General features: G+C 45.9%; 1 protein-coding gene across 1 annotated transcript in view; it reads right to left on the reverse strand.

Annotated features, from left to right (window-relative positions):
* Positions 1-12,825, reverse strand: part of TG (thyroglobulin) — a 171,829-nt gene that overhangs the window by 78,655 nt on the left and 80,349 nt on the right. The window contains exons 33-37 of the mRNA XM_081919979.1: positions 10,878-11,012; positions 8,082-8,246; positions 6,690-6,912; positions 3,071-3,164; positions 1,726-1,888 (exon numbers count right to left, since the gene is read on the reverse strand). Coding sequence (XP_081776105.1) covers positions 1,726-1,888; positions 3,071-3,164; positions 6,690-6,912; positions 8,082-8,246; positions 10,878-11,012 — 780 coding nt within the window. The remainder of the gene's footprint in view (positions 1-1,725; positions 1,889-3,070; positions 3,165-6,689; positions 6,913-8,081; positions 8,247-10,877; positions 11,013-12,825) is intronic.

A 12,825-nucleotide genomic window follows, 5' to 3' on the forward strand; every position in this document is an offset into this window, starting at 1 on the left:
GGAAACGGTCACAGCAAAGTGTAGACCATCTGCTTTGCATACAGACCTAAGCGCCATCTCTGGGGGACCGTGGGTGCCAGGCCACCCACAATTTTTTTTACTGTGGGTGCCCGGTTGGGCAACCCAATGCATAATGCACCATGTCAGGACACTCCGTCTGACCCTTCTGCTGAGGTGGGGGAGGGGCTCCCTCAGGCCTTCCCACTGTGGCGGCGATGTGTGACATCACACACATGCGCCAGGCACTCACAGTGTTGGGTGGAATCCAGCGTGACTGCAGGCAGGAGATCCCAGGTTCATCTCCTGGCATCTTCAGGTAGGAGTGGAAGAGATCTCCTGCCTGATGAAGAGCTGCTGTCAGTCAATACTTAGCTAGATGGACCAATGATCTGACTCGCGTAAGGAAGAAGAAGAAGAGAAGAAGAGTTTGGATTTGATATCCCGCTTTATCACTACCCTAAGGAGTCTCAAAGCGGCTAACATTCTCCTTTCCCTTCCTCCCCCACAACAAACACTCTGTGAGGTGAGTGAGGCTGAGAGACTTCAGAGAAGTGTGACTGGCCCAAGGTCACCCAGCAGCTGCATGTGGAGGAGCGGGGAAGCGAACCCAGTTCCCCAGATTACGAGTCCACCGCTCTTAACCATTACACCACACTGGCTCTCAAGCCAGTGTGGTGTAGGGGCAGACATAATGATAAAATTTGGGTATGGAGGAGGTGCAAGTGTTTAAGAGAACTCTGTGTGTGTGTGTGTGTGTGTGTGTGTGTGTGTGTGTGTGTGTGTGAGAGAGAGAGAGAGAGAGAGAGAGAGAGAGAGAGAGAGAGAGATATGGCGGAAGGAAATACTGCTTGTAGGTATTTGCTGGACAAAATTCAGCAGAAGTGTAGAAAAGGAGAAGGAAGAAATTGTGCTATATTTTGCTGCATTAGCAGCACCTAAGTGACCTTGCTGGAGTGCAAGCCTGGACAGTGTGAATAGAGGTTCTGGGCTGCCCAGACGACAAGACCCGTCTCTTGGCCACATCTTGGATGTGGTCCAAAGCAAAGCACCAGCTTGGCTGCAGGAATTGCCAGAAGGAGGCATACAAGATGCCATCCAACCACATTAGAGACTCTTCTCTGGATTTGTGTAGTGTTTACTCCTTAGCCTTTTGTTGTCCTGAAAATACCCCACAAAACTGTAGGTAAAGGTAAAGGACCCCTGACAATTAAGTCCAGTCGTGAACGACTCTGGGGTTGTGGCACTCATCTCGCTTTACTGGCCGAGGGAGCCCGTGTACAGCTTCCGGGTCATGTGGCCAGCATGACTAAGCCGCTTCTGGCGAAACCAGAGCAGCACACGGAAACGCCGTTTACTTTCCCACCGGAGTGGTACCTATTTATCTACTTGCACTTTGACGTGCTTTTGAACCGCTAGGTGGGCAGGAGCAGGGACCGAGCAATGGGAGCTCACCCCGTTGTGGGGATTCGAACCGCCGACCTTCTGATCAGCAACCAGACTGGAGGTAGTAGGCCTCTAAATACTAGCTACTGAGGAAGAAATGGTGTACTCATATTCTGCTTATGGACTTCCCATAGGCATCATGTTGGTCACTGTGGGATCATGACATTGGACTAGATGGGCCTGATCTGATCCAGTTTTTTAATCCAAACCCCACAACTCCTACACACAGGAAAGTCCTGGTTTCATCTACCGCTTGTGTGTTCAACAAGGTCTATGACATACCAGTGCTTAGAAAGCCAAAGACTCCAACTCGGTAGTTCGCAGTTACAACGATGACATTGCCAGTTCCAGCGAGATATGAGCCATCAATGAGTGTCCTCTGAGCCTTAACATCCTCACCACTTACACCATTGTGAAAGAACACCAGCACTGGTAGGTTTCCACCCTGTGATAGCAACAGGCAGAAAAATGAAATCAGTTAACATTTGGAAAGCATCTACAGTAGAATGACTAACGCAGTGATGGCCAAACTTGGCCCTCCAGCTGTTGCTGGACTACAACAGGGCCAGTGGTCAGGGATGATGGGAACTGTAGTCCCAAAACAGCTGGAGGCACGAGTTTGGCCATCACTGGACTAAAGAGAACTGAGGTCGACCTAAAGGAGCCACAGGTAATATCCATTCATGTTGTCCCAACCTTAAGGAGTCACAGATTATGGGTGATCTCCAACATTCATTGTATTCAGAGCAGACCCATTGAAATAAATGGACTTGAATCTATTGGCATTGATGGTTCTGCTTTGAGTATGACTACCACCCAATATTGCCTAATTTTTATTTTTTTTAATTGTAAAGACTAATGAGCCCCCTCTCTCCATCAAATGGTGTACAATGGGAGTTCAAGGTCAATAAAGAGCCAGGTGTGAGATCCTTGGGTGTCTCATCATTTTGTTACATTAAAGAAGCTGAAGGGAGCCTTACTTTTTAATTGGAACCGTCCCATAGGGTGAGCCCTACCACTGGACAGAATGAGGGGGGTAGTGGATGTGCTGGGGGGGGGTGGAAGTGGCAGCACGGTGTCAAAGGACAGAGCTGCATGTACCATTTTCTTCCATTCTAAACTTCACTTCCTTACATTTCTGCATCAGTTTGCAATTTTATTTATTTAAAATCCCCCATGAAAATCCACCAGCATTTTTCTCATGACACAAATTTCTCCTGATATGCATATTTCCGCACACAATTTCCCCCAATGCATATAGTTAAGCGAGCAATTTCCCCTACTATCCTGCATGTTAGATTCACGAAAGTATGCAGTTTCACAAATACACACATTTTTTCAGTTTCACTAGAGTTCCAAACTTCCCCCTAATAGGTACCCTTTTGCACGCATTCCTTGGCTGACGAACTGCGCCACAAAATTCAGAGAAGGGCTGTTTCGATGGGCTGCTGTGCCGAAGGGCTCACATATCAGTTTGAGGAGTGCAATTCATGCAGTCTCTCATTAAATTGTAACCTCTCAAAGGGTGCCGCTGAAAAGACCAAAATCTACCGCTGATAGCAGTGGCAGCCCAGTGCTGTTGTGCATGAAGAAGACTGGAAAGAGGTATCCCTGATTTAGTACTTACAGTATTAGGTGGGACATAAATGTTCAAATACAAGCAGTCTTCGCTGACGGAGGAAAGAGCAGCTCCATCATCCCCTGGTTGCCAGCAACTCGCCCTGGAGACATAAGGAAGTGTTATTACCAATGGGTGTCCATGTTTGCTTGCTTTTTAAATGAAAAACACTGGAATCAGATGGCCTGGTTCCCTACCAGTGGTGGGCTTTGTGTTTTAAAATGTCTGTGAGATGCCACAAGTTGGCTCCCCCACCCCGCCTCTCGCTCTCCGTTGTCCGTCATTGTTGTGGCACCCCCTGAGGCCAGTGCCGGATTTATGTTTAAGCTAAACAAGCTAATAGCTTAGGGCCCCACTCTCTTGGAGGCCCCCCCAAAAAATTAAAGGGAACAAAACTGAATGTACATTTCCAACATATAAGATAAAAAACAAATAAAATAAAACTTACATACAGCAAGTGTTTTGTGTTGTGTAGGCTCCTATGATGTAAGTAATGAGCCCCGCCGGCTAGCCTGCTCCCTAAAATATCACTGGTTTGCTCATTTCTATATATAGGGTGCCTACATTCTGCATGGACTGGTTGCATGGCAATTTGTGCAAATGGCTTTAGATACCTATTAGGTCCATAAATTACCATATAGCATATATTCAACACAAAAACAGCGACAATTTGTTGTTGACAAAGGACAGCTGGACATATAAAGGGCCCCATTACCTTCAGTAGCTTAGGGCCTCATCAAACCTAAATCCGGCCCTGCCTGAGGCACATGCTCAGCGCAGGTGAATCGGTCATGTTCCCCTATAAATCTGCCCCTTCTCACAATAAGCACATATAACTAAACCATATTGATCTTCCCGCTGCCTCATCTTTTCATCCCCTCTCTCTGTTACCTCTTCTCTGTTGAAGGTTAGGACTTATGCACAAACCACACATTTAAAGCACATGGCTTCTCCAAAATAACTGATTGCTTTGATGGATTAATTTGATCATTTGTTCTCTATACCTAGAGGGCTGTCGCATGGAAGATGGAGCACCTGCTCTGGAGGTTAGGACCCGAGCCAATGGTTTCAAGTAACAGAAAAGGAGGTTCCAATGAAACACCAGGAAGAAGTTTTTGACAGTCAGAGCTGTTCAACAGTGGAACAGACTCCCTTGGGAGGTGGTAGATTCTCCATCCTTGGAGATTTCTAAGCAGAGGTTGGATGGTCGCCTGTCATGTATGATGATCTAACTGAGGTTCCTGCATTGCAGGGGGTTAGATGAGAAGACCTCTACCATTCTATGACTTTAGTACAGGGAGTATTTCTATAACATTAAATCATTTGTGCCACTACAGTGGTACCTCGGGTTACATACGCTTCAGGTTACAGACTCTGCTAACCCAGAAATAGTACCTCGGGTTAAGAACATTGCTTCAGGATGAGAACACAAATCGTGCTCCGGCGGCACGGTGGCAGCAGGAGGCCCCATTAGTTAAAGTGATGCTTCAGATTAAGAACAGTTTCAGGTTAAGAACGGACCTCCGGAACAAATTAAGTATTTAACCCAAGGCACCACTGTACTTGAGTGTTAACAGCTCCCTAGAAGTATTTTTCCATGAGAAACACCCATGCTTTCACCTTGCCAGAGATGTTTCATATTAAGAGCACAGCACCGTTGACAAAGGATGTCTGCAGTTGAAATCAAATATATGTGGAGCACAGAATGTTTTCTGAAGCACACTTTTTAAAGAAAAATCTGGTGTATGAAACTGTGCAATATTCTGTGTCTTAACCGTATGTTGCTGCACACCTGGATAAACAAGATGTTGACTCTCCGGTGGGGAACAGCAAGTCTGATGTGGTTGAGTCACCCACACAACTCAGGTGCGCAAGAAATTAGGTCAGCAAAGGTCTGGGTTCTATCACCCACCAGTGACACTGTGCAGGAGGACGGGGGCCCATGTGGTGTAGATGATCACCGCATTTTTCTAACCCCCTAAAGAAACGAGTATGAAACATCAAGCTCTATGGAGACATTTATATGATTGTTTCAGCCACAAGCTGAAATAGCCCTGTATGACATACACTGTTATTTCTTCTTATAAATGCATCTCCGTGGGGTCAGAAAACATATTATGTCAGGGATGAGGAACCTGTGGCCCTCTAAATGTTGCTGATGCATTCAGAAAACAATTTGCAAACCGAAACCCAGCCACTTTTGGAAATTCACACTTCTCTGAATTTTGCAGTGCAGTTCTCCACGCCCAATAATGTGTTTATTATGCATTTATTAAAGCTAAAGGTACCCCCTGACAGTTAGGTCCAGTCGCAGACGACTCTGGGGTTGCGGCACTCATCTCACTCTATAGGCCAAGGGAGCTTCTGGGTCATGTGGCCAGCATGATTAAGCTGCTTCTGGCGAACCAGAGCAGCACACGGAAACGCTGTTTAGCTTCCCGCCGGAGCGGTACCTATTTATCTACTTGCACTTTGACGTGCTTTTGAACTGCTAGGTGGGCAGGAGCTGGGACTGAACAACAGGAGCTCACCCCGTCGCGGGGATTCGAACTGCCGACCTTCTGATCGGCAAGCCCTAGGCTCTGTGGTTTACACCATGCATTTAATATGGGGAAGTGTACATAAAAGTTTATTCTAAAAATATTAGTAAAAGTCACATCTAAAATGCATTATAATCAAGGAAACTGCTTTGCAAAAAAACTGCAGAAATTCTTACTAAAATACTGCTGAATTCTCAGAAAGTGTTTTTTTTTTTAAATACAATTTGATATAGAAATGTGAAAAACTGAATTTAAGACTGGAAATAAAATGAGAAACTGAGAGACTATTATTGATTGGGGGTTGAATTTCATTCCTGTTTAATTGCTTTTTATTATATTTTTATTCCTGCTGTTTGCCAGCTTGTGCACTGTTAGCAACTAACAGGGGTGCAAGTTAACTACTAAGAGTTTGAATAGCCCTGCAAAAATCTGGTTGCACAAGCTGATCGAAAACTATTTTTGTTGGTGTTGTGCCACTGAATTAGCCATAAAAAGCCCAAACCATGTTGTTTCCTAAGGCAAAAGAGTCCAAATGGTGCCCCTTCATGGATGATGATAATAATAACAATACAGTGGTACCTCGGGTTAAGTACTTAATTCGTTCCGGAGGTCCGTTCTTAACCTGAAACTGTTCTTAACCTGAAGACCACTTTAGCTAATGGGGCCTCCCGCTGCTGCTGCGCCGCCGGTGCACGATTTCTGTTCTCACCCTGAAGCAAAGTTCTTTACCCGAGGTAATATATCTGGGTTAGCAGTCTGCAACCTGAAACATATGTAACCTGAAGCGTCTGTAACCCGAGGTACCACTGTACTATAATTGACAATCTGCTATTCTTTAACAGTATCCCAGAACTCATTATCTCACCTGCCGTATGTTAGGGACAGCCATGGAGCTACCAGAGATACTGGTTCAAAGAGGGGTAACAATCAAATTCACCACCCTGCTTGTGAGTACACAGAGGCATACTGAGTAGGACTTCGATCTATACCAAGGGGACTTTGATCTCCTCCAACATGGAAGCTCTCATGTTCTTACAGTAAGTGAACAAGATTACAGTTGGCCACCAAGGTGCCAAACATCTTCTCACCGAATTGCGGAAGCGTTCCAGGACTCCTCCAGGATGAAAGCTTGTGGTGGACGGAACCGGTTCTCAGCCACTGGAGGACGTGCATAGGGAATCCCAAGGAACTGCCTGATCCTTTTCCAGCTGGAACCCACACGAATTGCTTGAGAAGTGCCAAACAAGGTTCCTTGCGATGGGATGTGGACAGAGGGAGCAGCACTTCTTTCAGCAACGGACAGGAATGCCTCTGTACGGAGTGAAGGGAGAATAAATCAAACCTTTACAAATCTGCTCCCGATTAACTGAAAGATTCCTAATAAGGCTGGGCTCCATTTGGGATGCCACTGTCAGGAGTGCCTGCAGGAGCCAGGATCTGTGACCAGTAGGGCTTCGCAGCACTAGGGCCTTCCTAAGTTTGTTCTGGAGAGGCAAGGCATGGCCACACAGGTGAGGCCGCTTGGTAACTTACTGCATCTGGTGGCAAGAGCCGGGAAGAGATATAAGGTCAGCATTCCCCTTCAGCTCTTTGCCACAGCAACACGTTTCCTGCCTCGTTGTGTCTGGCTTCTTGCTTCCTGATCCTCGGACCTTGGCTTCTTGACTCCTTGCTTCTCGACCCTCGGACCCTTGACTTTGTGATTCCTTGCTTCTTGACCCTCGGACCCTTGACTTTGTGACTCTCTGCTTCCTGACCCTTGGACCCCTGGCTTCTGGACTCTCATTCCTGCTCCTACCCCGCCATCTTGCCCCAGGTCCTGACGTCCTCAGACAGAAGAAGAAGAAGAGTTTGGATTTGATATCTCGCCTTTCACTCCCCTTCAGGAGTCTCAAAGCGGCTAACACTCTCCTTTCCCTTCCTCCCCCACAACAAACACTCTGTGAGGTGAGTGGGCCTGAGAGACTTCAAAGAAGTGTGACTAGCCTGAGGTCACCCAGAAGCTGCATGTGGAGGAGTGGAGACGTGAACCTGGTTCACCAGATTATGGGTCTACCGCTCTTAACCACTACACCACACTGGCTCTCACAAGATGACTATGGGGTTGCAGCATTCATCTCACTTTCAGGCCGAGGGAGCTGGCATTTGTCCACAGACAGCTTTCCAGATTATGTGGCCAGCAGGACTAGACCACTTCTGGTACAACGGAACACCGTGATGGAAGCCAGAGCGCATCATTTACCTTCCCGCTGGAGTGGTACCTATTTATCTCCTTGATTTTGAACTGCTAGGTTGGCAGGAGCTGGGACAGAGCAACGGGAGCTCGCTCTGTCATGGGGATTCAAACCACTGACCTTCCGATCAGCAAGCCCAAGAGGCTCAGAGGTTTAGACCACAGTGCCACCTGCACCCACACTGCCAGCGTAGGCAAATAAGAAAACACATGCCTTCTTCCTCTGATCCTTCTGCCACAGGCTTACCTTGCCTGCGATAAATATAGGTAGCTCGCTCCTTCAGCAAAAGTCGACAGTGGGGGCCTTCAAGGTCAAGTGTGCAAGTCTGGGTTTCTGGGTAAAACATGCATCGCATCACTGAAGGTTGTGGTTCAAGAGTAGTCACCAAGCATGACTTGTCCTTGGAGCAGGCTGTTGAGAAAGAGAGAAAAGGTCTGCGAGTTAGGTGGATGGATGGATAGACAGACAGATAAGCAATGAGAAGCACAAAGCTATTTTGATAGACCGATGAGGAGAGATATCATTATACATAGGTAAATGAATGGTGAATATGGCTGGAGTTGGCACCACCCAATGTTGGACATCTGCCAAGGAAGGGCCCCGTACTTGGGAAACCATTTGTGAAGGTGGAGTAAGGATCACAGAAGACAGGGTTGGCCCACTCATGAGGCAATGTGAGGCAGCCGCCTCAGGCAGCAGGAGCTACAGGGGGGCAGGAGGTCCCAATGTAGATCATTGCTCAACCCTTCTTCCCTGGCAGGGAGGGGGATGCCATCTTTGCCTCAGGGGTCAAAATGTCTTGGGCCGGCACTGACTGAAGTTAATGAACAAAGCACTCTTGCTGAGCGCGAGACATTTCTGCAGGTATAGTCCAAGGAATTAGGCCTTCAGCAGATCTCCTCCGCCAATGGCTCAATCATAGTGTCTTACCAAAAAGAAAATAATAATAATAATAATAATAATAATAATAATAATAATAATAATAATAATAATGTAATGTTTCTAGGGGTGGCTCGTTGTCACCACTCCTGGCTAGGTTACCTGGGTGAACCCTTTCTGTCTGGACAGACTCTCACCCGTGGCTGTCTCAATCGCTGGCAGAATCTGTCAGTGGGCGTTTCTTGAACTTCTTCCAGCAAAGAAGTTCTTTGACGCCAAGTCTCCTCCTACTCTCCCTGCGCGGAAGTCTTCTGCGCAGGGTGGGTGTGGGCAGCGGAGGACCCATGCTCTCCCCGCTGGTCTCCGGTGAGGAGTCCTGGAGCCTCCTCCCCGATTCCCCCTTCTGCCCCCCTTCTCCACTGGTGTTAGGCTGATTTCCTTCTCCAGCAGATGGGCTGCCTCTCTCCCTACTGGGACCCTCTCCGGCATCCCTCTGGAGCCTTCCCTCCGCCTCTGGCTCCGATGGCAGTTCCCTGACATCTAATAATAATAATAATTTTATTTGTATCCTGCCCTCCCCAGCCAAAGCCGGGCTCAGAGCGGCTAACAACAAGTAAAAATAGCACAGTGTACATAAAATCACACAGTCAATTAATTAAAATACACTCTAAAATCAATTCAGAATCAAATTAATGGCAACCATTGGGTTAGAGTTCTATGAGGATTACAGAAGGAGAGAGGGGATCAGACTATGCCTTGGCCAAAGGCCTGGTGGGACAGCTTTCTCTTGCAGGCCCTGCGGAAAGATGTCAAGTCTCACAGGGCCCTAGTCTCTTGTGACACAGCGTTCCACCAGATCGGGGCCACAGCCGAAAGAGCCCTGGCTCTGGTTGAGGCCAGCCTAACCTCCCTGTGTCCCGGGATCTCCAAGATGTTTTTATTTGAAGACCGTAAGGTCCTCTGTGCGACATACCAGGAGAGGCAGTCCCGTAGGTACGAGGGTCCTAGGCCGTATAGGGCTTTAAAGGTTAAAACCCAGAGAAAGATGGAGAAGCAAATGAAAGAAGGAAAATATAGGGACAGCTGGATGAAGACAGGTAAAGAAATTTATAGACAGATTGATGGGATAAAGGGAAAAGGAAGAATACAATCAAGTTAGGGAGTGGTTTTTGAATACGATTTTGCACTCACCTGTTAACAAGTCATGCATATGTCTATTTGTGCATTATCCCCCCCCCCTTGAAAAAACAACACCCAAAACTTCTTTCTTTTCTTTTTTTTAAAAAAAAACTGCTCCAAGAATTGGTGGTTGTGCTTTCGTGACATCACAAGCATTGGCCAATCCATGGCATCCACAGCCAGCCTATGCTGCAAATGTGCAGAGTAATTTTTTCAGAGATCAACCCAAAAGGAGCAAAATATTTGGGCTGAAAAGTACGCTTGAAATGAGGGGATTTCCAAACTGACCCTACTGCTCTACAGATATTACCATTTTCATCCTCAGACAAGCAGACAATAAGATTCAGCTGAGTCTGGTTTGGGGTTGCTGTTTTTTGGTGTGTGTGTGTTTTTATAAGCAAAAACCCTAAATAACACTAAGAAGCAGGCTCAAAAAGCTGAATCAAGAACTAAGGCCTAGTTCCTCACGGAGATTTGGGCTGTACAAAACACAGCGATTCGCCCCATCTGTTACATATTCAGGCAAGACTTTATTTGTTCATACACAGAAAAGCACTGCAAAACTAAGGAAGGTTCTCAGTAACGTTTATCTGCCTTGTAGACCACAAAACCTTTGAACAAAAGGAGGGCAATGCAAGACTCCTATAAAGGAAGTGGCAGGAAACAAAGCAAATAGAACTTGAGGGAACTATATTGCGCTTTTAAAAAGTTGCACAATTCAGCAACTTATTTTGCCTCCTCTGTCGATTAATTAGCAAATCCAGTTTGAAACAGTTCATCTACGCCCCTCTCACTTTTTAAAAAGATTCAATAACCTCTGTAAATATCCTATTGAATTGTCCCAGAAGTGCTGGACCTGTTAGTGCCAAAGGTACAGGCAATGACTTTCTGAAGCACCACCCGCTTAAGTGAAATCGCATATATTTGGAAAGCCATTGGAAAAGGCCAGAGAAAAAACAATGGGATTAATAGGAAGCTTCTCACCTGAAAGGCAAAAGTCCCGGAAGGTGGCAAAATCACTGGAACCATCTCTGCTGATGTGCAGAATGTCAATTTTTGAAATGGAGGGATCGATGAGAACTGAGGCCCTGTCCACACGCTGCCAGTTGTCCAAAATCACTAGGAATCAAAATGCAGAAAAGTAAAAGTATTGTTATTTTCCAGAACAACATAGAGCAACTTCAAGTATCCCAGTGGTCAAATATTTAGATGATAAAAGGATCCCTTTGCCCGACTCTGGCTTTGATCTAATAATGGAACTATTATGTGGCTCAGCTGGGCAACACAGTAAATTAGGAACAGCTAACATGGCTCCCTCCAGATGTTGCCAAAATATAGCACCCATCATGTCCAAAAACATCTGGAGGGCACCACGTTGGTTACCCCTGAAGTAAACACACACCGGATAGAGCTTTCTCATTATGCAGAGATAATACTTAAACTCAAGACCCTTTTATTCCTGGTTCAATAAGCTTTTATGGACTGTGTTCTGGATTTGCCAGGGCATTCACAAGAGCTATTCAGTGCATCAAGGTCGCTGAAGGGAAAACTACTTAATTTACCTTACAAACACTTTTAAGAGTAACATAATGAAGGGTCCCCTAAGCATATAGGGAAGTACGGATTTGTACTCCCATCAGCTAACCCCTTTGAAAGAGGCCCTTGAGAAAGTTAGCCATGTGAATCAGATCTTTGAATTCCTTATCTCATACAATACTTATCTTATACAGTGGTACCTTGGGTTAAGTACTTAATTCGTTCCGGAGGTCCGTTCTTAACCTGAAACTGTTCTTAACCTGAAGCACCACTTTAGCTAATGGGGCCTCCTGCTGCTGCCACGCCGCCAGAGCACGATTTCTGTTCTCATCCTGAAGCAAAGTTCTTAACCTGAAGCACTATTTCTGGGTTAGCAGAGTCTAACCTGAAGCGTATGTAACCTGAGGTACCACTGTACGATACTTAGTTCCAATGTTTTATTTCCAGAGTGAACTTTTGCAGAACTGGGCATTTCAAAAGTACACATTGGGTTAAAAAAATAATAATACTGCAATTCATGCATTCCTCTTTTGCCTTGAAAACAACAACAAAAAGGGGAAGCTTTTCAGCAACATGAATGTAAGCAACATGTTTTTAAAGTATAATTACACATCAATTTTCTGCAGTCAGCAACTGCGTTCCAAAGCGGTGGAAGTGGTATGTCTAGGTCCAGACACAAAGCTGAAAATGACTAGTTATGCTCTTTAGAAAAAGAATAGGCTTTGTCTGAATTCCATTGTGAGCCAAATTGTCTGGTTTCCTTGATGGTTTTCAGATGCATTCATTGCAATAGCGTTCCCATTCATGATCACGTCTACTGACTCAATCAGCAAACTTGATCAAGTCATGAAACCCCATGTACCACAATATTACGGCTACAGAGGCAAAAAATTTGCCTTCAGGCATGTTAATCGGGAATAATTCTGTGTGACTCAACTTGTCGATGACAACATAGCCAGAACAGTACATTTGGGCCCACTTGAGTCTGTTTTACCATGAAGAAATGAGTCTTATTATTTGCTTTTCGACACATCAGAGACCACCTTCTATGAAAGGGCAGAGTCTTAATGCAGACTTTGCAAATGAGCAGAAAGGCCAGGGTGCTTTGAAATAGCCATGGCACAGGGAAGATCCAATTGCAATCCTACTCACAAGTAGGCAACCATTTCGCACATTGCCTCCTGGGGAGTCTTCCTGGGAGGAGGGTGGGCAAATGTCACTGGTGAGTGGGGCAAGAGGCAACAGCAGGCAAAACAATGAATGTAAATCTTCGTACAGTAAACCAGTTTCTACACCCATCCACACCCCCCTCTGACTTCCATCCAAGGAAGAATGAAGCAGAGTTCGAGGGCACATTCCAGCTGGGCAGAAACACTCAAAGAAGTTGCAAAGCAGA

Source organism: Podarcis melisellensis (genome assembly GCF_964234715.1).
Source record: "Podarcis melisellensis genome assembly, chromosome: 7".
NCBI lineage: Eukaryota > Metazoa > Chordata > Lepidosauria > Squamata > Lacertidae > Podarcis > Podarcis melisellensis.